Source organism: Coloeus monedula (assembly GCF_965178545.1).
Source record: "Coloeus monedula genome assembly, chromosome: 4".
NCBI classification, from domain to species: domain Eukaryota; kingdom Metazoa; phylum Chordata; class Aves; order Passeriformes; family Corvidae; genus Coloeus; species Coloeus monedula.
Genome location: NC_138784.1, coordinates 37,291,100 through 37,317,153, shown reverse-complemented (window position 1 = coordinate 37,317,153; position 26,054 = coordinate 37,291,100). Strand labels below are relative to the sequence as shown.

The window sequence follows — 26,054 nt, the reverse complement described above, 5'->3', positions numbered from 1 at the left end:
CCCACCAACCTTCATGCCTACATCCCACAGAAACCATCTGCAGTTGCACAGCAAACTGGGAGAAATGAGCAAAAGCAGCAGGGCAATTCTGCTCTCACACATTACGGGATTGCTGCACTCCGGCTCTTCATCAGCAGACACAGGTACACATCAAGAACTCTCCTAAGCAGAATATAGTTCAAATCTGAAAAGGTTAACAGTCTAAAAAAAAAGGAAATAAAAAAAGTTGTTCCACACCTGCTTTGCTTTCAAACACATTGCCATGCATCCCTGCCAAGAAAGGATGTTGGGATGTTTTTGGAGTGCTTCCCCTGAATGAGCACAACTGCTCTTCTATCACTTTGATTACAGGCTCTTTGTTTTAAAGCACAGAGTATCAGTTCCTAAATCACACTTGTCCCTTCTTGACCTTATCCAACCGACCACATCACAGTATTACTTCAATTACTATTAGTCTTTCTACACCTTCTGCAGAAACTGTAGTTCACATCTACTTTCCCTGTTAGTCAAAATTACTACCTTTCTTGCAACCTCTGCCTTCTTGCTAACACAATTTATTTACAAGATAACTACAACAGACTTCTGTGATGCTCTCAGTTAAAATACTAGGGGAAAAGGATCTGCTAAATTACACTGCATGTTCATTAGTCAAGAAAATTAAATAAAATACATCTTCCACCGATTTACTTGGAACTGACTCCTATCTAGCTAACATCTGCTGATTTAGATTTACGCACCTGGAATTCCTTTAGTAATTATAATAATCATTTTATACTCAAATTCTGTGAAAACTTCTCCAGTTTTCCAAGGTTTCTTAGAAATCAGTACTACCAGACCAGAAACTACTCTGAACAACTGCTTTGAGAGGAAGTTATCTGGACATGATCATTTTCAAATGTTTATTCTTACTGGAGATGAACCAAACTCCCTAGAAAAACCTCTTTGACGTGAAAACTTACACTTTTTTCTACTGGGCAGAAAACGGAAATATTTCTTCAACATGTACTCCTAACGGCAAGTGCTCATCAATGTAGCACAGTAATGCCAATCTAACCAGAAAGACACAACAACATGACTTACATTATGACTGAATAATTTTTTGAGGAAAAAAATTGCACATTTAAGTCAGATGGGTCCTCCAAATGAAATGTAGCACTTGGCCATGGCAATGGAGCTACCAGACATTGGAACTGTAAAGATTCATTTAAAGTGTCTAAACCTACTGTTTGAAACAACTCTCTTATTTTGCATTGGAATGAGCTAACAGTACACCCACTATTAGTAACTCTGCCTTAAATGAGATAGGCAAGCAAGAGGCACAAAACCCTGTACTAACACCATCATAGCTGATGACTGACCACAACCCCAAGTCTAAAGCAGTTGGTCCCTTGAGGATCTTCCCCGGCAGATAAAGGCAGGTTCTACTGAAAGCAGGACAGGTCCAACCCAATCTGCAAGTGGTCACAGTTCACAGTAAGAGATGCTGCTGTACACTTCCAGAGGAAAGATCTGAAAACTAGTGGTTTTCAGATTATCTGTGTGTGGAGCCAAGTGCTGGAAACATGGAGGATTTATCTGAATCCACTGGCTTTGATACATAACTTATTTATAAACTCTTAAAAATAGAGACAAGAATTGTAATTTTTTGTTTTTCTTTTTAATCAATCCAATGGTTTGTTTTATTTATTACAGTCCTACAGTGCCTTAATTTGTGGTTTTCTTCACATGCTCACCCTCCAGTGAGCAACACTCCTGGCAAAGCTACCCATGCTGAGCTTTTAATTATTCAACAGCACACACTAAACATTTACCTTTATTTGCCACAAAGCACATGTGCTGCTACAGTCTATTCTTAAAGACAAAAATTTTAATAGAAGTATTTGTAAAGAATGCCTATTTTGAAACACAGCATTCAATTGCTTGGTGAAACCCTTTGGCAAGGACATTGTGCATTCCTAGGAGGATTTAAATTAGTTTGCCAAAGAACAAAACCTGGGTTACGGATAGTAACTTGGATACAGTCACACACACACACACACAAAAGAGAACATTCTCACTCCTCCTGATCTTTTTCCTTGAAAAACCACAACCATCAACATGCAAAGTCCATTTTAATAAGATAATGTGAGGGGGTTTTGGGGAAGCAAGAAGTACTGATTGCAATATAGTTTCTACACCAAGTTAAACCTGCCTGTATTTCTCAAAACTACTATGGAATGTTAACTAGGCAAAATCCTACAATATTTGAAGCTGCTACTTTTAAACTTGAAAAGACAATTTTACATTAAAGACTAGAATTGTACATCTCAATTTCAAATTCAACTCCTGATTTTTTTTAATATGATTTGAGACATGCTTGCTTAAAATAATTTCTTAGTTGTTCACTCAAACCTCACTTTTCTGTTCAGCTTATGAGTAGGGCATCAGAGTAAAGACAGGCTTTAACATAAAAAAAGAAATTTAAACCAGTCTCATTAAAACAAGTCTTCTCAGCATTCAGTTCCCATCTTCAAGGGAATCTTCATATACATGATAATTAGCTTCCTCAAAGGCTAAGGCTTAAATGTCATTTCTTTGTGTTGTAAATTCTAATTATTCATAGTAAATAAATTAGTGATACTCTTTTATTCCTTAAAGTAATGCAGAAGCTTGAAGTAATCGTACAACTGGCAAAAATTAGGAGTTCCCAAAAAGGGAAGTAAAACTTCATTCTTCACATTCCAGTAGACTTAAAAAGGGCTCCATTAACACTAACGGGGAAAGGGCCAGTGACCTAGAACTTTACTTATGGTCCAAAACTATTAATGAAGTCTGATGAATAAGGAGTAATGGGTATTCAAAATCCCAACTCCTGTGATGTAGCAGGAGAATGAATAAGCTGTGCTCTAATTTACTCTGACATGCAGCACATCATGGCTGCAGAAGCAGTACGTTACAACAAACCATCTTTCAGGAGTCACATTCTTGGGAAACAGCAGATTCCCAGGGATTCTCACATGACCTTTAGTTTAATAGCAAAATATTTAAGAAATTAAACTACATATCTTACATATAAGTCATGAAGAAAGAAAAAGAGTTGGGGGGGAGAATATGCTATTTAGCCTTATTTGAGGAGACAACAATAAAATCAAATGGACTTTATGACTACTCTAATTATTATTATTATTAAACACTCTTGAGCTTTACTGCATCTGTAAATTTTAGATTATGGACGTCACAGTTATCCAGCAAGGAGAACCAACAAAAAAGACCCTTCTCTCAGGCATGTTTCAGCTCACTGACAAAAGGACTAAGAAAATCAACAAAAATAATAAAGAGTGCTTTACTCTTATTTGAACATGATTAAAGTACAAAACCAGAGTAATTTCTGAAAATAGGAAATGAAGTAAACAGTAGGCAAAGAAACTAGAGACGGTTTATAAAGCAAAAGCATATGAAGAAGAAGGGCTTGTTCGGCCTGCTGAAGATGAAGTCAAGGAGCAATTTAATAGCAACCTCAAACTATCCGAAGGTTAGTTACAAAGATGATGGAGCCAGGCTGTTCTCAGAAGCAGCACATGATAAAGCAAAGGGTACAAAATGCATCAGCTGGATACCAGGAACAATATTTCAGTAAGAGAGCAGCAGCACAGCACTAGGTCAGGCTACACAGAGAGACAGCTGGAGAGACATCCTTAAAGGTTTTCAAGCCTTAGTAAGACAAAACCAAGACTGACCTGATCCAGGACTGCTCAAAGTACTGCTCTGAGACTTCCAAAGGCCTTCTTCAACCAACATTTCTACGCATTTACAGAGCCAGTGGGGCTGCTTGATTTCTCTTTAATGCCCTGTCACCCACTTCCCCCCAAACTGGAAATCTCAGGGTCCACTTGGCTTTTATTTTTCCCACATTTAGGCAACAACTGATATCAATATGGCCTCTCTGAGATGATTCAGGCAAAAATGTCCTGTAATTCAAAGCTCTGTGCAAAGAAGTATTCAGACACAAGTCCAAAGATGCATCTAAAAATACATGCAGCAGCAAACAATTGGGAAAAAAAAGTACACACAAACAATCAGATGCATTTGAGAAGTTCACCTAAAATAGGCAAAGGAAAAATCTTTTAAAAGCCAAAGCTTATGGTTTTGAAACAGCCAATTGATTCTCTATTATTCATCAGGGGAATGAAGGAAGATGGACTTTTTAAAATGCACACATTTTTCTGGACAGAAGCACACTTCTTTCTTCCCGTAATATTTGTTAAAGTTACCCATCCCCAAAAAGTGAGCTGCCTGATCCAAATGTACCTTTACTGCTTCACTGTTCCAACTCTCACTCTACTGGCTACATAAATAGATATACAGTAAAGTCACAGCTCATATCACACACTATATGATAAAAACCATATATTGAGCAAAGGTGTTCCAAATGCACCAAATCCAATAAAGGTCAGCTTCCAATGGATTTGTGACCTGATAGTTCACTGAAATCAAATCAAAACTGACAAGATCAGAAATCTGTCCCTTGCATGGATTATTTTCTACTCCTTTCTCTCTGTGCATTCACTTACACTGGATTTCCCTCTGCTCCGTATTAGCTGGATCACTTCTTTTTTTGGCCTTTCATTATGGACCTTGTAGCTTTATTGAGAGCAGCAACTTTCTCAGATTTAAGGAAAAGAAGAAATGGGACTCATGGATTAAAAGCTGCAGAGGAAAAGCAAAAAACCCTTTTCATCTTCTGTAAGATGAGACAATATGCATGTTTGTCACATAGATACTCTGCAAATCCTGTTCCTGCATGATCTCAGTGAGAAGCCAAGGGATACGCAGGTGTAGCTTTTAACTGCATTATAAAGTACCTTCTCAAGAGGATTCCCCAACCTTCCCACTTCAGTAAGAAAGAGCTATTTGACGAAAACAAGTAAACTTCCAGTCAATAACTATAGTAAGCAGGGGTTGTACTGACAAAGGCCATGCTGGAGATTGGTATTTTAGCAAAATTAGGAACCAAAGACAAAAATTTTCTGACCAATTCATAGCAGCATAAAATAAACTCTACTGAGTTTGACTTGGAAATGAAAGCTGCCTTCAAATTAAGCTCAAGTAAAAAAAGCACACCCTTCAGTGTATTTTAATTTTGGATTTTAATTTTATTCAGTTCTCAAAACAAACTACACAGTCCTCCTACCAGACATTAACATCTGCAAGTGATGTGCCCATTTCTGGTACAGTACTCTACCAGCAGATACAGCACAGAGATTTGCAGTGTCTGAGCTTCACACCTTTTGCTCTTGCTATTTATTGCCAAGAGACAACAATCAAAGGACATTTCATGAGGAGTAAACAGGTATCTGCCAAATGTCTGAAATGGGTAAGCAGCCAATAACAATTCCTTCTGCCTCATTACAGGCTCATTTAAGTATCTTGTAGCAAAAGGTACGAAAGCTTAAAACAAAAATTCACAAGTCTTCACTTAGCTCTGAGGTTCTCTTTCCAAATACTTTAAAACAGTTGAGTGGAAGTTGCTCCTTCTTGCTCTCTTTTGTCCAGGTTTTGGTGTTGTTGCATCATGACATACCCACAACAAGTAAACTGCTCCAAGAGAGTAGCAAGTTTAAACAGAACACAACTGTATGGACGGAATTCCTGGCAAGTTCTTCAAGTCCAAGGTCAGTTGATTGCAACAGCAGGTATCTACTTATATTTCAACAAGAACTGACTCAACCATCATCTTCAAGCTCAACATTCCCTAAAAATCAAGGAATTCAATTCAACTGCATATAAAATACTCTGACTACTAGATTAAATATTTAGAAGACAAGATTATGTTCTGAACAATAAAAAGAGCCTTCTGGAGATAAATGACTTTTTATAAATCCACCTTTTAAGGACCGCTCCATCTTTTGAGGAGGATTGGTCTTGGAAGTAAAAAGCACTCAACTATAAACTCGTTTAAATTATAAGCAGCAAATGCATTTAAGCAGAAAATAAGCACATTCTTGCAAAGCTTCCCAATTAAAAAAAAAAAAATACAAAAAACTAAACATCCGTGATTACACTTCCACAGATTTTCAAAGGTGTTACAATTTGACCAAAAGTAAGGACAAAAAAAAAAATGCAAGCAGCAGCAAATGCTAATTTTGTTCAAAACAAAACCATTCCACAGCTAATAAAACTGGTTTTTAATTTAAAACCAAAATACACACAACACACTTTTTCATCTCAACACCACCAGTTCTGTGATCCCTTGTAACACATTGTCTGCCCCGGGTAAAGTATATTTAAGTATCTGCAAAATACCCCCCTCCCTCTCGCCACATTCCCTTCTTCCCCTCCTCACTTTTTCAGCTAATACTTTGACATTACTGGCCTCACTAAACTCAATCCTGCAAATTCCTAACATTCATGTCTTCTTAATCTGAAACGTAACTTGAGGAGATGGTTAACATTTGACCTTTGCTCTACCTCAGACATACCTGGAGACACAAAAAAAAGGCCAAGGCATGCAATATGCATTCACAAGCTGAAAGGATGTTTTATTTTAAAGCTCCCAGCACACAATCTTTATAAACACCAATCCATTAAAACTTCAAAAGGTAATTTAATAAAAATTCCCCTACAAGCATAGCTTTGCATAAACACCACAAACTTGTACTAAGAATGAAGACATGAAGAAATAAATAAGAAAAAAAATCCCTAGAACTGTACACCCAGGAGTTATGGTGAAATTAAGAATTAAATAGCTACCACAACTAATGAAAACAGTCTGTCTTATTTAATTAAATTGGATACTATGCTAGAGAATGAACAACAATAAATCATAAGTTGATTACAGAAGTGGACATGGTACCTAACAGGCTATTTAAAAAATTAGCCAGAAACAAATTACTAAGATAAATGGAGGATCAGGCTACAAAACAAATCAGAAATAAAGCAGCCAGGTACTTTGCAAAATAGAAAATATACCTGCTTGCTCTAAATGAAGCCAAACAATGGCTCAAATACCAGTACCTCTGCCCTTTTTTTTTTTTCCTGTTTAAGATGAAGTTTTAAAACTGAACCTTAAAGATTATTCTAGCTTTTATCCACCCTCCTACTTTCCTTTATTATATACACACACAAAAGGACTTTCGAAGATTGCTAGCTACACTTTAAATGGGTGCACTTTAAGTGGGGTTTTCATTGTTCTATTTTGGGAAACAGATTTGCTACAAATTAAATACTTGCAGTGATCAATGAGAAATGTTGCACTGGTATCACACGCTTTTACCTTAAATGAACTTGTCAAGCATATAGGTTCACATCCTTTCTCCTCTTAATTACTGGAGTATACTACCACCAGTATCTCGCAGTGCCAGAAAAGAAAGGGTTGGAATACCAGGGACGAACATGATTGTTTAATGAGCCAGCATCTCTTTGCTAGACTACAGTCCCCATTTGCTGTTATCTCTATCTGCTTCAGGCATTTTGTTTGTCATACAGTTAAGGCATGACCGAACATGCCATTCTGAGACTGTTCTTGTTAAATAAAACCTGTGGCTAAAACTGATAAAGGGAATGTCCTCTTACAGACATGATGTATGCCACCTAAAATTTTAGTCAAGTTCTTAGAAGTTAGAAAGTGAGAAAATAAAGTGATTTTTTATTGTTCTCAAGAAATTTTCATTTTCAGTTACAATTGCATATTTCAAAACAACTTCTACCAGCAGCTAACTCATGAAAACACTGACTAGAAAACTCAAAATTTTCACAAGAGTAAAATATTCCAAGGCACATATTACATAACAACAAGCCAAGTAAACTGCAAAACCTTAGTTTTCAAACAAGCCTTCTCTATATGTAAAATAATAAAGGAGCAGACAGAAGATATTTGTAGTCCTCTTTGGAAGGGCTGCCTATCACAGAGAAAACATGCCCTTCCTTGGACCTGTAGTTGATTCGAAGCCAAGACCTTTCAGATGAAACCAACTGCGCTTACTTTGGTTCAAGCCTTAGATGTAGAGCTGAATTTGGAGTTTGGTGGCTATCCCCAGGCACAAACACCTGTGACCTATCATTGGATTCTCTAAGCTTCTTTGTCTGGACAGGCAGCTTCCCATCTCACCCAGCACATTCTTGCACATCCCATTCAGTGCACTTGGTACCCCAAGCCAGCACCATTCCCTCTGAGCTCCCTTCTTACACCCTATCATCTGTGAAGTTCACAGAGTGCTGGCCTACAAATAGTTCATACACATAAAGACAGCTACAGAAGTATGGTCTGGGCTAAATTCCTGATATAAGGCAGCATCTGTAATCCCTGAGAGCAACCCCTTTATGGCAGTACACAAGCTCCCACTTCTATGCAATTTCAATAGCTGTGTCCACATGCAAAATTAGATCTCCAAACCATCCAGACGAAATCAAATAATAAACAGGTATTTGGAACCTTCATCAGCTAGAAGATCCAATATGACATTTGAGTACTGATTTTAATCCAAAGAGGAGAAAAGGCAGTCTCTGTTACGAATGCATGGCTAACAGAAAATGTATTCTATAATTCCCCTGTCAGATACTCCTGCCATACTTTCCTAGTCTCTTGTCTACTTTTCTGTTGATGACTAAAAATTAGTCTGCTTTTTAAGAATATATTTGTAATCTTAATGTTCTAAATTTATTATTTTAATACTAATATTAGCAACATCTAAGATGCACTTAAAACCAAACAAAAATGTTCTCATTTATTTTTTAAGCTTTTCTTTAAACACGAATCCTAATGGTAAAAACAGAGTCCTTCTCCCCAACTATCCGGTGATATTTTAGGGGATTCATTCATGATTAGTTAGTGCAGCTTCCTAATAAACAGTGTCCAAGTACAAGAACCATCCCTGCACAAAAGACAGAAAAATCTGAATCCTGTAAATTGAATAAAAGTAGATGTAATGGAAAAAAATTCAATTTAAAACTACGGAAAAATATTTTACAGGCCCTACTTTCTTTTTGCTAATCAACTTTTGATACTGACCAAATACTAGTCCAGCCACAGATCCTAGTTCATACAGTCCCACCAAGCTTCCACTGGAGTCCTGCTATGCAAAACCAATGACTGTAGCAAACAACAAAACTTTTGTTTTAGATTTAGATCAATACCCTGAAATACTGGCTGCATAAATGCTACCAATTCAATTTCATGGGAAAATAAAGAGGTTTATTGAAAACTGAAATTTTAAACACTGGCTCATACAAATGTGACCAAACTCATTTTCACATTTAAGCTTAAACTCACACACATTTATATGAACAAGAATTTTGGTCACCTGTGTTTTAAGAATGGTTGTAACATACCTTTCATTTCAGAACCTATAATTAAAAAACAAATACACAACTTGACAGGAACATACTTTTCTTTCTCCCTCTAACGCTCAAATCCTGCTGCTCTACTTTCTCTTTGTCATGTGCTCACCTCTTTTTACCAATACAAATTTTGTCTATCCCATATTCATTTTGGAGGTCTTGTGGAAAATTACGGGAGAATCCAGCCATATAGTCACTGCAGATTTAAAACAGTTAACACTTATGCAACCCTGCCTGGCTTTTCCCAGGATTCTTCAAAAAAGTTTATCTCAGTCTTCATATTATGAAGAAAAGCAGAAGGCTCTACAAACACCATCTCACATGTGCAAGTATGAGCACAGGATACAATATGCATTCAACAGACCAAAAAATTAAAGTTAAGATAAAAATAAACCAATCAATCAACAGCACTAAAGAAAATCACCTCTGTTTAGAGAGCTGCTTTTTATTTATCATGTTCATTAACTCTCTCCAGACACACCAACAGAATTGTCTCTTCTAAACTATGTCTATAGTTAGCTATATTTCCTTATTATCTGCTTTTTTTAATATTAGGACATTTGTCATCTTTGTAGAAGTTCTGTAACATATTACAGGATAGACACATTTTGAATTTATCCTTCAGTTTAGCCTTTTTTTGTTATTTACTATGACTTCAGTAAATCTACTAAACTGCTCCTGAGTTTCTGCCTCAGGCTAAAAAATCCAAGCATATTTAAAGAAAGATTTTTACATGTGTATTTTAAAGGGACAGAAACCATTCCGTTCTGCCCAAGTGGTACAAAAGCTATTCTTTTTAATACTGCTGCTTCCAAACTGACCTCAGGCCTGCGCATAAGTGCACAATCTGCACTGATTTAAAAACAACTGTACTTAGGCAATGTAGTGGCAAGCTCACCAAACACTCAAAGTGGGAAGCAACACTGACATCCAAAGGTCTGAGAAGTCAGCTCGAACATCACTGTATCACATTTGCATGTCCACACATCCCAGTTGCTTCCAGATGGAGCCAAGTCAGGTCAGCATGATTCATTAACCACAAGTTCAGCAGTGCACAAGCATCATCCTGGTCCTTCCACATTGATCCAAGGAGGATCTCCAAACAGAAGAGTAGCTACCCTCAACCTAAAGTAATAAGCTGTAGCACCTAAATACAAAGCTGTAGGGATGTTTACACTCATCATAACGGAATAGATATTAACTGATAGCTTGTACAGTGTAGGTAATTCTGGCTTCAGATCTCTTTTTTCTGGTCTCTCTACTCAGGCCAGCAGTAAGTGATGAAAGCTTTAGAACATAAATGCATACAAACAACTTCCAGATCATTCTAAATAAACAGACCACCAAAAAAAATTATGAAAAATCAAAAAGGGAAGCAGAATGGTAGGTAGGAATACATCATGCATGCAAAAATACATCAATATCCCCATTTCCAAATCCTTGGTTTGATTCTGAAACATTCTTGCCTCTCATAAAAAACGTAATATGCTATGAGAAGTGGTTTTTTGCATTGAGCTGCTTAGCAACACCTGCATTCAAATAGCCTCTGGGTAAGTTTGACAAAAACTGATTTGACATCTGATGAGCCCCATTTTTTTAAATGAAAGGAAGAAGCAAGCCCACAAATGGGATATATTAAAACACCCATTTATGTTTTAACTCAAGAAGATTGTCAGATAAGGAGATACTCCTCAGTTTCTGCCTCAGGCTAAAAATAACTCCTAAATTTTGCTGCAGAAGTCAACTGCCTGAAGGGCAGTATTTCACACAAAGTAATTACAATGCACATCATCTTCAAGAGGATACAAGGTATCTTTATGTGCACTCACGGTACAAGTTTGTTAATGTTTAGCTTATTTCTGTTTTCACAAAATTACCTTTAGGGTTTCTGTGTCTTTCTAGCCATTAAGATTACTACAGACTTTGTCCTTTTTCAATTCTTTCTATTAGTAATGGATCAAAAGAGAAGAGAAATGGGCTGAATAGGAAATTCTTTCACAGATGTGTTAGGACCAGCTAAATTCTACCTATGCCATTCAGAAGTATCTGAATGCAGGTACCTAAATATTTGGTTGTCAAGTGCAGGTCCCTAATTTAATTAAGAATGCTCAAAGTGCCCAATTCCAATATACTTCATTGGAATGCTTTATCAAGAGTATTAACACACCAAACATATGCTACTTAAACATTCAGCTTCAGAATTCCAAGTCTGAAAAACTACCACATTTCTGAGAATACTACAGTATTTACTACCTTTGTGAAAGAAATGTGACCATTTTTTACATCAAACGAACAATTTGTTTTCAACATCAAACAAATAAATTTTCAAACATCGTGAAAAACAATGACAAATCTGTAAGCTAATAATTTAAGCTCCAAACATATCCTTTACCTCTTCTCAGCATAACATAGCAGAAAGGAATGTAATTTAAAATATGAAAAAAATAATGTGGACCATCTCAATTCATCATATCTCACCTATTTTACTAAAATAATAAACCCAAAGGACTGCTCTGTCAAATGGCTCTATATACCGTTTTAAATCTTTCAGCATTTCTTGGCATTTTACAGATGCTTGTAGCTTTTGTCTAATTGAAATGACAGTGTCATACAATCATCCTTTGAAGTACCTTATTACAGACACACACACACAGAACCTTTCATCTTGGAGTCACTACATTAATTTAAAGAGAACTTTTTAACGTAAGGATCTCAAAGCCTTTATAGGAAGGAGAAAATGGTAACCCTAAATATGGCTCTGTAATAGAAGTTAAAAAACTCAGCACAGATCTAAACCACAATTTTCTACAGGACAAAGCACTTCCATGCTCCACTCCAATTTCCACATTCCAAAATATCTAGATCTTTACTCGAAACAGATCTTACTCAAAACTACTCCTCAAAGGAAAACAAACAAATAAAGATAAGCTTTTGACTGTGTTTCAGAGGCACCTGTAGCAGCTACCAGCTTCAGGAAAAATTACAAATCATTAAGTAGTACCTGTGAAAAGATAATAGTTACTAAAGCAGTATAAAGAACAGAGCAGTCATGCATGGAACCTTTGCTGGGTTCCAGGCTGTTTTCCTACGTTCTGCATGTCACACAACACAAAATGAGGAGAGTTGATCAGTAAACAGATGTAAGAGTAAGGTACTGCTAAGTACTGTTGTCTGACCAGAGATCAATATGACTTTTGAGATCAGACTTGTTGAAAACATGAAGTCATGGTCCTATTTCAGACTGGATTTAGTCTATAAAATTTAATAAGCTTCATCACCACGAATAAAAAAGACACACACTGCATCTCAATCTGAGAGTAACAGTCTGGGACACAGACTACAAACACAACCGCTGCCAAACTTCAAAAAACTAAGGCTAATAAGGCATTGGCATACTTCTGGCTGGGCAAAGCACCGCTTAATTGATCAATATTAATAATAATTCCCAGTTCAACCTGCAAAGACAAAAAAGTATGTTTATAAAAGAAATTGGAATTATACTTTGTATCACTGATTGCTCTGTTCACTGCACTGTGGAAGAATTATCCAGATTAAATTTGTTCTAAGAGCAGGCTAAGAGTTCCTAGGGCTCTTCTGAAATGGCTGCTCACCATATATTGTTGGTTTAAGACTTTTTTGATGTTCACTTTGTTTAATAATCTGAGTCAGAGTACCAGAATATTATTTAGCTCCTAAACTTTCCAATAAAGGTCATCTTTCAGAAGCTCAACAATCCTGAGGAACATATAGAGTAACTAGAGAACAGGGATCGTGGCATGAGGCTAACAGATAACCCATTGAGTTTCTGCAGGGAAGAGGAAATAATCATAGAGAGGTATCTCATCATATATGAGGGTTCTTAGAAATATGTTTGTATGCTAACAGTTTATACAAGTTGAAGAGACTGAACAAATATTTTGCAAATAAATTCATTTTAATGTCTATCTATTTAGCGATCTTCATACAGTGTTGCAAGTCTTTGAGATGAAAACTGAAGTGGCTAGAAAACCATTTCACAGGAAACACCAGACAGCATTTCTGCAGACCTTTTCCTGATTATGGCCATGGTAGAAGCAGGACACTGAGCTAGGTGGCTCTTCAGTCAGACACACTACAATTAGTCTTATTTTTACTGGTGTACAGAGAGGAAAAATGAAGCTAAAGAGCTTCACAAAGTAATTAAATACACCTTAAGTGCGTACAGTGGAAATCCCATGTTCCCACAAACACTAAACTGCACATTGCATGGAAAACAGTTCACAAAATATGTACCAGTAACTACAGTGGACAAGTAGGACATGCACAAGTTCCTATAATTCACAAAAATACGTAGCAGGGTCAGAAAGAGCTGAGAGGAGGAACAGTGAAAGAGGGGAAATCCCAGTGCCTCCTTGGCTTCTGCCTACTGCTATGGTCTCTCATACATCTCACAGACGTATGTGGCTTAGACACCATACATACACTCAGCTGTTATTTCACAATACTTTTTCCAAATCTGAGTGCTATATGTATTTTGCCAAGTTATCCTACCTTTGTAGCTCACATCTTGTTATATCACCTATTTCTGCCAACTAAACAGGCCTGTCTAGATTGCTGCTCTTCCAAAATCCAAACCCATCTTTTTTCCAACTGTCCCAGGCAGACACCAAGTGTAGACCTAGGCTCTTTGCAGTAGTGCATGGCTGGAGAAAATGGATGCAAATTTAAAGGACAGTCCAAAAGAAAGGAAAACACTTTCATCTCAAGGACAGTCATGTCCTGGTAGCATTGCCCAAAGAAGCTGTGCAGACTTCGTCCTTGGAGGTTTTCAAGATCTGTCTGAGTGCAACAAGATTGAATTCAAGACCTCCTGAGGTTCCTTTCAACCTTAATTACACTTAGATTCAATGCCTACACAAAGAAAGCACCCAGCCCTGCCTCAGACGATGCTTCTACAAGTCTCTCACCTACTAAAATGCTTCTGACTTAAGAGATTCAAGACATCAGTCTCTTACTTAGGCTGCAGATCAAGAAAATTAATGAAATACTGCATAAAACACTGTGCAAAGCCCATACCTAGCACATTGGTTTTTTACATATTTTGTTTGAAGTGAGTAACAGTTGAGAGTTAAGATAAGTAAAAATGGCAGATGGCAGGGCATTATTTTTGTTTATCTGACGGGTTTTTTTCAGTTAGGTCATTTATTTGTTTAAGCTTACCTTCACCCAGGATGATGGTTTTGTATTTTGTACCAAACAAGGCTACATCTAAAATGCTGTGATTATTACATGGTAAGACTACACAACAGAGTTGAAGATAAGATTTGCAGGCCTGGATAGTAAGAGAGATTTAAATGTTCCATTCGGTTCTTCATAGCAACATGCAAGCAGATCAAATACAGTAAAATCCTGAAATAAAACATCAGGGTTGTGGTTTTTATTTTAATTTCCCATGACCTTGTGCAGTACAGAAAATAAGTCATCCACTTAGTCTTCCAATTAAAATTCTTTAAATACACAACTCCAGCTTTGGGGAAAAAAACGCTGCAGAAAAAACCATACATGAGTTTACACATAAGTAATGAATGTAAAGTAGATATAGTTTTAAGAACTCAGTACCAACTTGTATGAAACTAATCAACAGCGGCCCTTCCAACAGCCCCCTGTACACATCAAGGTAATGAACTTACAAAACAACTATGCTCCAGAGATGCAATGAACTATGCATGAGAAGTTCATGCCAATAAATATTCAGCTATTCAATTAATATTATTGTATTTAATTTACAGTTGGGGTGGGATTTATTTTTTAACTTTCCTTGTGCAAAAGGAATCTATTTACCACACACTCTTACTGGGATATACAGAAACTACATTTCTGACACTGGATTTTTTTTTTTTTGTTAAGTATTAAAGAAAGATCTGCTCAAACTCACTTGCCATTAGAGGTGCATGAATATTTAAGCTGCACAACAGAAAACTGAAATAGGCTAAGGTATAGTCAAGAGTTTGACTGGTTTTTGCTTCTCTCACAGAGGAGGTAGAGAGTTATTTGTTTTGGGAGGTTTTTTGTTCTTTTTTAGCTTGGTTCTTTTGAAAGCAACACCATCTAGGATATAGTAGATTCAAAGCACAAACAGACTTCTGGAAAGTTAGCATGCAAGTATGAAGACATTATAAAATAATTCAGGAGACATTTCAAAATAATTCAAAAGGTTTGTCATGGTTTATGAATGACTCTGGAAATTATTCCACTCATGGTTTTTACTCTCCTGTAGCCTCAGAGAAAGTTACATCTGTGGAATTCAATAGAGGAGAGTTCTATTTTTTACTTTTTTCCAGGTTTTTTAATTAATAATTTATACAAGTAGCTCTTACAAATAGAAAAATACTGGTTTGAAGACATAAATCACAAATAAATCCCACATCCCAGTCTAGACAGAATTCTCACTCTTTTTACTACAAATGCTCTCCCTTTGCCTTTTTCTGAGGGAATTATCTTCAGCCTACAGTAGAAAAATAAAAAGTTAATTACAGACTAATTTACTTTTAGCTTTGGAACTTAAAAAGTAAAATACATTTTCACTAGAAGTAGTCAAAGCAAAGTCAAAATGAGAAAAACTAAAATGCATACAGTCTACAATTTTTTCCTTCTAGTACAGAAACAAACCAAAAGTCTAATTTTATCATAAAATACACTTTTTTATTCCAATTGCCCCTTTCCTGATAAATTCAGTAAATGAATCTTTCAGTAATTAGTTCTGAATATTCAGGTCAATAATTCAGGAGATGAATCAGGTTCCCCAAAGTTACAAAAGCATTTTGAAGACGTGACAATTCCAAACACTGAGATTTCAGATGCAGGAACTTTGGAATGCTTCTCCATTTATCCTTTCATTTTTTCAGCTTCCAGTGTTTACTCATGAGGTTATTATTTCCTCCACAGCTATGAATAGTAGCACTTACTTTTGCAAACATTATTACCAATACCTGAGATTTCTATTTAATCCCATAACCTTCAGTAGACAGTGCTAAATAACTGTTATAAGAAATGACTTAGCAAAGGTGGGTTCAACTGCAGAATGAGCCCAAAGCACCAACTCATTATTCATCACAGTCTCAGTAAAATACTATAGTTTTAGGCATCCATAATATTAAATACTTCAATTTTAAAGTATCTCAAGTTTCCCACATAAAATCTGTTTTAGTATTGCTCTTCCAAAGTTCCAATCTATTTTACTATTGGTACCTGAGACAATACAACAAAGCAACAAGATGGACTGACCACAGAATTACAGAATGGGTAAGGTTGGAAGGCAACACAGGGGGTCACCTGGTCCAACCTCCCTGCTCCTGCCATCTTTCAAACAATCGATTTTTTTCTCTGCTGACTTGGAAGGAGCAAAAGTTTTCCACCACTTCCACTGCCAAGAAGCAACTAAAAAACCCTAAACATTTTCTCTCATATAGACAATTTTACAATTCAGCTTCAACAAGTACTGTTCACAACTCTCACACTAGGGTTTTCTGTACAAGCAATCCCAGAAATATTGGAAGTTTCATTTCAAAAATTCACCTTCCCAAAATTGCACTTAGAGATAAATGCAGAGTCAAAAGAATTAGAGAGAAAATTAACAACTTCTGCTACTTCTCCATCACCATCCTTCCCACTCCAATAGAAACAAGGGCTGGAATTGAAAAGAATTAAGTATGTAAATAAATTGGTATTTTTTGGTAGAGTCCTCTGGATTCCACATGGAGGTACTGCCCTACAATCTACTAAAACAGCTTATTGAATTCAGTAAGTGATATATATTGCCTCTTTAAGAGAAACAAAATCATTTCCACATATCTTTTCCATTAAAAACTACTGCACTGCCCAGCCTTATTCCATAACAGCATTATCCTAGAGCATAGAATAAAATATCCTGAGTTGGAAGGGATCCACAACAATCAGGGTCCAACTGCTGACTCCGCCCAGGACATCCCCAAAAATCACACCATATGCCTAACAGCTTTTTCCAAGTGCTTCTTGAACTCTGTCAGGCTTGGTGCTGTGACCACTGCCCTGGGGAGCCTGTTCCAGTGCCCAACCAACCTGCGGGTCAAAAATCTTTTCCCAATAGCCAGCCTAAGTCTCCCAACAGTTTACATGACCAGTCCTATCGCTGGTCACCAGAAAGAAGAGATCAACCCCTGACCCTCTGCTTCCCCTTAAGAAGCTGGACACCCAAATGAGGTCTCCTGTCAGCCTCCTCCAGGCTGAACAAACCAAGTGACCTCAGCTGCTCCTCATACAGCTTCCCCTCCAGGCCCTTCACCATCTCCGTGGCTCTCCTTTGGACACTCTCCAATAGCTTAATGTCTGTTCTATATCATGGTACCCAAAACTGCCCCCAGAACTTGAGGTGAGGCTGCCCCAGTGCAGAGTAGAGAGGGACAATCCCCTCCCTTGCCCGGCTGGCGATGCTGTGCCTGATGCACCCAGGACAGGGTTGGCCCTCCTGGCTGCCAGGGCACTGCTGATTCATGTTCAACTTGCCATTGACCAGGACCCCCAGGTCCTTTTCCACAGGGCTGCTCTCCAGTGTTACATTCCCCAGTCCGTCTGTACATCCAGGGTTGCTCTGTCCCAGGTGCAGAATCCAGCACTTGTCATTTTTAAACTTCACAGGGTTGGTGACTGCCCAGCCCTTTTATTTGCCAAGGTCTCTCTCTGCCCTCATGGCAGTCAACAGCTCCTCCCAACTTAGTGTCATCAGCAAACTTACTCAGCATTCCTTCCAGTCCTGTGTCCAAGTCACTTACGAAGATGTTTAAGAGCACAGGGCCAAGGATAGAGCCCTGTGGAACCCCACTAGTGACAGGTCACCAGTCTAATGTAACCCAAATCACCATAACCCTTTGCTCACAGCTGCTCACCCACCACGTGACGTGTTTATCCAGCTGTGTGCTGAACATTTTGTCCAGAAGGATACTGTGACAGACATTATCAAAAACTTTACTGAAATCCAAAAAGATCACAACTGGCATCCACAGATCAACTGGGGACTCACCTTGTCATAAAAGGAAATTAAGTTTGACAAGCAGGACTTGCCCCTCATTAACCTGTGCTGCCTGTGACCCATGACTGCATTGTCCATCAGGTGTTTCTCAGTAACTCCCAACATAATCCCCTCCGTAATTTTACCAGGAACTGAAGTGAGAGACCTGTGGTTACCAAGGACATCCTTCTGGCCCTTCTGGAAAATTGGGAAATTTATCAAGTTCCAGTCGATTGGGACCTTTTCAGATTCCTGAGACCACTAAAGAATCATTGAGAGAGGGGTTGTGATTACATCAGCCAGCTCTTTGAGTACCCTGGGATGAACCTCATCAGGTCTCACAGACTTCGAAGGATTCAACTGGTTCACTGGGAAATATCATTCTCACAGTCATGGTTCTCCATCTCAGGGCACTGGGACTCCAAGAGGCCACCACCAGTGTTGAAGACTAAAGTGAAGAAACCATTAAATGTCTCTGCTCTGTCTACGTTCCAGTTTGTGAGGTGACCATCACATAATGAGCTGATATTATTTCTGTACTGCCTTTTGCTATTAATGTATTTCAGAAAGCCCTTTTTACTGTCTCCCACAGTTCTGGCCAGCTTCAACTCTGACTGAGCTTTAGCTACACAAATTTTCCCCCCACAGAGGTGAAACAGCATCTCTGTAATCCTCCCGTGTCCACAAACATTACTTCCACTGGACATACACTTTTTTTTTTGCCTTAGCTCCAGAAGATCCCTGCTCAGACAAGTTAGCCTTTTGTCTCACATGCTTGACTTCCAGCATTTTCAAATTACCTGCTTCTGTACTCTTAGAACATGGTACTTAAGTGACCAGCACTGATAGACCACAGCACCTTCAAAAGCATCTTCCCAACGGACCTTACTCACCAGTTCCCTGAGCAGCCTGAAGTCTGCTTTCCTCATGTCCAGGGCTGATGCCACTGGCACTTCAGGCTGGCACTTTTCCTCCCGTAAACAGAGATTCTAAACTTGATTGCTTCATGGTCACTGTGGCCAAGACAGCCACCAATCACTCCACTCCACTCACAAGACCCTCTCTGTTAACAAGCAACAAATCAAGAAGGGCACCTTCCCTTAGCATCTATATAAAGAAGTTACCATCCAGGTGTTCTAGAAATCTTCTGGACCTGTCACCTCTTCACACAGCCGCCAGCTGTATGGTGCTCTTAGTTAATATCTGGCAAGTTGAAGTCCCCCATAAGAACAAAGGTGGCTGATTTATAGATATCCCTTAGCTCCTTAAAGGATAATTCATCAGTGCTATCATCCTGGCTGGGTTGCCCATAGCAGACTTCTACAACGACGTTTGTCCCTTAATCCTTACCCAGTAGCTCCCAACTGTGCCATTGCCTACTCCAAGCTCCACACATTCCAGCCCCTCTATTACCTACATCACCTCCTCACCTCACCTTCCCCGCCTTATTTCTCCTGAAGAGCCTGTAATTGTCCATTGTATAACACAGCAGTCACAGGACTCATCCCACCAGGTTTCACTTATGCCAAAGACGTCACATCTCTGGGACTAAGGAAGCCGTCTTGCTTGCTCCTCTTGCTGTGTGCATTGGTGTAGGAATGTTTCAAGTGCAGTTCACTGTAGCGAACACCTCGTGGGGAGGACTGAAGGACCTCATGAGCACAATTCGTCAAATTTAGCCATGCAGTTCCATTGCTTATCACAGTTAAACCTGGTTTCTCCCAGGCTTGCCAGTGATAAGCAATGGGGTGGGCGCACCAGGCTTGGAAGGTACACACACAGCGACTTAGAAGCTGCTACATGGATTCTGGAATTGAAAGTTTTCCAGACTTTTAAGTTTGTTAAAAATTTAGTTGTGATTGTTTTTTTGACCAAATAAATTCCAGTACCTAGCTATGTCAGGATATTAAAGCATACTCTCAAACAAAACAAAAATTAAAAAAAAAAAAAGAGATAAGCTTACCATGTGCTAAAAAAAGATGGAAAGAAGAAAACATGCCCTTGAACAGGTATTGTCAGGAGACTTGGTCAAAATCAGAATTCACAAAGGTATTAACAGTAAAACAAACTGGATATAAACAATCTCAATACAATTCTTTTACCAGAACCTAAAAATGCTTGTATTCTCCCTGCCACGTCTGAAGGAAGAACCATAAATGGAATCCTAGTAAGATGTGTTCACTAGACAAAGTCAGCAGAATGGCTTAACCTATCATGAATAGTTGTCCAGGTCAAATAAATCTATTTCAGACTCCCATTATAACACTACTACATCTGCATGGATGGTAAGGGTATCAGTGGTCAGATGCAGGGATTTTTTTTCTAGTATTTTGAACAACCACTTACTGAGGCTTTTTTTTTCCCCCAACACATGCAAAAAGAAGCAAGTTGTTTTACAATACAACAGATGTTAGACAATGGAAAGACACTACCTCATTAATCTCAAGATATACTAGGAAGAGACTTCAATCGTCAGGTAGGAAATCACTAAAAAAGATCATGCTGAAGACAAACTTCTAATCAAAAGAGCTCAACATCTAGTACAGGATTCCACTCCTCTCTAGTTTCCAGCCATTCAGAGAAGGATTTCAATTCCTTTACAACACACCCAGTAATTGCTATGGTCGACACATGCAGTACCTAAATTTTCTTCAAGTTTTTCCAACTGGAACACAGCAGTTTTCAGTTAGTCTCCTCAGCTAAGCACACTGGACTTCTCTAGTAGCAGGAACTCTCTTTCCCCACAGAAAGCACTCACTGCTCCACTTACTTCCAAGTTGTTGCTCAGCATGACACCTACCAAGCCCCAAATATGCAGTGCCTTCTAAACAGACAGGTAGGCTCCTGACAGGGAGCCATCAGCAGGGTAGCAAGAAGTTATATCCTTATTGCTGTTCATAAGACAAATGATGAACACAGACTGCTTGAATATTCTTGGAAGAGTCCATACTTGAATCGCTTCTACCTTTTCACTCCAGTATTTCCCACGAACAGGTCAGGAGACTGTTGCGTCTCGGGTCTGGCAGCCTCAGGTACAAGATACACAGATCAGCGTTCCTTACACCTTTTTAAATCATTCATCACCCAGTTATTAACAAAACAACACTTCCAAACTTAAGATGACTTCCATCTGGTTAAGTAAAAATGTAAACTTTATCTATACTGCACACATTACATAAAACCCAGCTATATAACTGTCCTTCCTAAATGAATTAAGATTTTGATTATATATACACCTTTTTTAAAAAGTAACCATAAAAATACTTGTTATTCTCCTTTCTGGAGTTCAGAAAAAAACCCCAAAAAACCTTACTCACACAGCTCTACCAGCATAACCCTCAAATGTAAAGTTACAGAAGTAAAGCTGCAGTTTCATCAGTACAGCTTGTTTTGCTTGGAGCAGGACAGAATTACAAGACAAAACATAACTGTCACCCTATATGTGGGTCCTCACAAAGCACTGTAAGTAAATAATGGGAGCTCTGTGTTTCTTGAATAGGCACTAGCACAACTGTAAATGAGAAAAACACTGCAAGTAAACTCACCTGCAGCAAGTGAGTACCTACAAACCGAGAAACACATTCCAAACATAATTTAAAATGGTTATAAATTTTAATATTTAAGGAAGGAAACATACATAGTAATGATAATTGCATGTAATTCAATTACCTTTTACAACCTGAAGAATTGCTATGAGTCAACAAAACCCAAATCCCACAGCGCTTAATATTTAGAACAAATCCAACTTTCAAGAACCTACTTTAGGATCACTGAAAGGGAAAACATTTTAAATGTTTCCAAAGCCATTTTCAAAAGTCACCATTTTTTAGATAAGCAGTAGTGCTGAGAAGGTAAAAACCAGCCTTTACTTTTATCATGGTGGTCTCTAAATACAAAGCATTGTCAACTCCCAACCTATCACCATGTGTTTTCACAGCTTCCACAATGGCTTCTGTTCTCCACCAATTCCAATACAAAATACATTTAAAACACATAACTCTTTAAGAACTGGCTCTATTACCTTCCCACTGAAGGGGAGAGAAATTAATCATTAATGAGTAATAATCTGCTAACATTTTTCATGCCTATTTCAAGATAGCTGAGACGACACAAACTGTTCTTATTCTGACACCTTTCCTATCATTAAATTCTCCAGCTTCACTGCAACTGAAATTAAATCCTACTTCTTCGGAGCAAAACCTATTTTTGTATTCAGTTTTGGGTGGAAAAGCTTCTAGGCACTTTGTATCTTCTAGGAGTGCATTTTTTCAACAGGTACCCATTTTCATTTCAGAGGACCTTATTATTGGTCTCCACCACAGCGGCATGATGATCATAAAAGGGACGTATTTAGCATAAAATGTCTACTTCATCCTTACAAAAATTATTTCCTTGAAAAATAAGAAAATGAAACACCCAGCAAAGCTCTAAAATAACATCCCCTGAGAAGTAATTTTAAAACATACACCATGAAGAGCTACAAGTGTTAAGTGGTTAAATTCAGTGTGTACTACTACCAAGTCACTATGTACTGCACAGGAAAGCTATGCCTAGCATCTAGTGAGAAGGACAGCAAGAAACTGGAGTGTTGCAGATTACTCCAACAAGCCATCATCTACATCACAGCCTTCTTTTGTCTGAGAACTTCAGCTGACCAAGTTGAATCAATATTTTAAAACATCTTCTCATGACTACACAGCTATATGAAAGACACGACAAGAAAATAGCCTGCAAAGCATTAACTGGTAAGTAGGTACTCACATTTGACACTGGAGACTGTTTTTGAAGTTGTTCACCACCAGGAATGATCTAGTGTTCCCTAGCTAAACAATTCCTAGGAATGCATTTAAGAAAGGTGAAATACTGAAAAGAGAATGCTTTGCATAAGTATATGCCAGTGAAAAATGCAACACTTACTAGCAGCAAATTTCCCCAATAAGACCTTGTACAACAGTTATCTATGTTCGTTAAAATTTGACCCCAAAAACGTGATGAAATGCTTAATTGCTAGTTATAGAAGCAATTAGTATAAAGGTAGAAGAAGTTTCCAAGAAGTGCTAGCACACGGTGACATGCAGCAAAGTTTAGGCCCTCAAAAACATGGGAGTAGGTGAGAACTTGTTTCTCAATGCCTAAATATGTTACCTTTAAGAAATAAAGATACCCTTTAAAGTGCAGCAAATTCAAACACAGGATTCTAATGGCTGCTGAGCAAGGAATGTGTTTTCCTGGAAAGCAAGACATATTTTGAGTAATACTTTAACAAAACAAACAAACAAAAGCCCCAACCATCACCAAACCCACAAAACTAGCAAACCCCAAACCACATCACCCAAAAACTACCAGAAGAACAGTAGTTCAGAAACTAGTTCAAAGAACTAGGACATTAGTCTCAAAGAGCAAAAAGAAACCCACTGCCCAAAACCAACCACCCAAAGAGAGTACAACTAGGGACAAGGTACACACACACACAACAGAGACCTCTAAAATATCATGTCATACAACCCCTGCTGCAATGTGCAAAACCATTACTGACTGGGCTAGGACTACTTCCCTTAGAGAAGCAAAGATACAGCATTTTAAGGTTCCTATAAAAGGCACAGCAGGCAGGTATTTATGGGGGGTCCATAGAAAACCATCAAGATACAGTCTATAAGGCTTGCACACTCTGAAAAAAGCTAAAAGAATTCACTTGTATTCACCACTGTACAAAACAATGATACTGAAGTTCTGTGCCAAAACTCTTCACTTCAAACTAAAGGGTATGCATGTAATCATTCTCAAAAACCAGACTTACAAAGATTTCTACTGTTCCTAAACCTCATTCCTCAACCTTCCAAGACCACCACGCATGAAAGTGTATGCTGTGAAAGTGCCTAGAATGTCACAAACTGATGTTAATCACTTCAGGTGTGAAGAACATGATTTCATCTTCTCCTGCTGCTTCAGAAAGAAAGATATTTAATTTTCTGGAATTACTTTAATAACCTATAATATTAACTAAAAGATCTACAAGTTTTTTTCTACAAAAATATGGTGGTCACATTACTAGTGCAAAACTGTAGACAGAAATCCAACTCTGTTCAAAGTTTCCTGTGGCCTTTCTTATTAACTGCAAAACAAGCTAAAAGTTTAGTTATCATTCTTCTGAATTCCTCTAGGAGTATTACAAATCAATGCCAGATTTTTTATACTAGTAGCAAACCGCAGAGGACAGTGGTGTTGGCTGATAAAAATATCTTCCTCTGCCTTAAAAAAAATGCTCTTTAAACCACTACATTTTTTCCAGTGCTGGAAATTCTTCTGGGTTCCAAACTGAATAATATTTACACCTGAACATCTATTCCAACCTGATAAATCAATTTTCTCTCATTGCTATTGTTTTGACCATACTTTAACAAGCACGTGTCTCAGTTTGATCCTTCAAAAGCTTGGAACTTACTCTCTGTCGACAAGAAGCTACTAAGAGAGAAGAGAAAAAAAAAAAAAGCCGCAAGTTATGACAGGTCTAATTTATTGAGGATAAATGACACCTCATCTGTCCGTCGCTTGGGATGCCGCCCTGCCCCGACCCCGGCGCGGCCCATCGCTCTGCTGCCCGCATGCGGGGAGAACGCCTCGCCCCGCGGGGAGCCCGGGCACGACCGGCGAGCGCTCAGCAGCAGCACCGGGGCTGCGCCCGGCGCCCCAAGCGGCGACTCAGCAGCGGCCGCGCCCCCCCGTCCCCGCTCACCTCGGCGGCCGGGATGTTCACCACACCTGTCGATCTCCTCTTCTCCCTCAGCTTCCTCTTCTCGATCTGCCCCTTCCCCTTCCTGGCGCTGGGGCCCGAGCTCTTTCCCTTGGCGGCCAGCTTCTCCTCGCCCTCGGGGGAGCCCGGTGCGGCGGCGGGCTCGGCCCCGCGGCTCCCCGCGAGAGCCGGTGGCGGCTCCTTGGCGGGGGCGCCGCGGCCCAGGGCGGCGCTGGCGAGGCTGACGCAGTTCAGGGCCCCGCCGGCGGGGGGCGCCGCGCGGTCGGGGGGCAGGTTGTTGTTGTTGTTGTTCAGCTCGGCGGAGGGGCCGCCCCCCGCGGGACGAGGCTCACCCCCACCCGGAGCGCCCGGAGCCAGCGGTGCCTGCTTCGCCCTCATCTTCTCCCGCTTGGCTTTCCATTCCTCCAGAAAGTCCGTGGTGCTGCCCCCGGAGCTGCGGTAGCCGCCGGTCGCCATGTTCCCAGCGGGCTGGACGGCGAGAGCGCCCCACCAGCACCACCACCACCGCCGCCGCCCGCCCCGAGGCGGCTCTGCTGCCGCCCGGAGAGGAAAGGTCCCAGCGGGTCGGGCGGGAGAGACGGGGGCGGGAGAGACGGGGGCGGGGAGAGAGGCTCGGAGAAGCACAAACACCCTGGAGAGAAACAAAAGGGGGGACGTGAGCCGTCCCACCGTACTACCCATTCCCGTCCCGCCACCTCGCTAACTCCCCGGGAAGCCCCCGGCCCTGGGGAACGGGTCTCCATCACCGCCCGCCCTCGCACGCTCGGCTCCCACGGCTCGGACCGAGGCGCCCGCCACTCCCCGGGGCTCCCCTCACCCCTCGGCGCGGGGCCGCCCGGCGGTACCCGCCTCCTCCGCCCGCCCGCCCGCCCGCTGCGGCCACGACGGCCACGCAACGCCGTCCCTCGCCCCCGGGCCATCGCGTGCCATCCCCCCGCCACCCGCTTGCCTGCCCGGGGAGCCGCG

At 39.7% G+C, this 26,054-nt stretch overlaps 1 protein-coding gene across 1 annotated transcript in view; it reads right to left on the bottom strand.

Annotated features, from left to right (window-relative positions):
* The window catches only part of PAWR (pro-apoptotic WT1 regulator), a 73,059-nt gene extending 47,509 nt beyond the window's left edge, over positions 1-25,550 (bottom strand). Inside the window, exon 1 of the mRNA XM_082279772.1 lies at positions 25,071-25,550. Coding sequence (XP_082135898.1) covers positions 25,071-25,544 — 474 coding nt within the window. The 5' untranslated portion in view covers positions 25,545-25,550. The remainder of the gene's footprint in view (positions 1-25,070) is intronic.
* Positions 25,551-26,054: the final 504 nt, after the last annotated feature.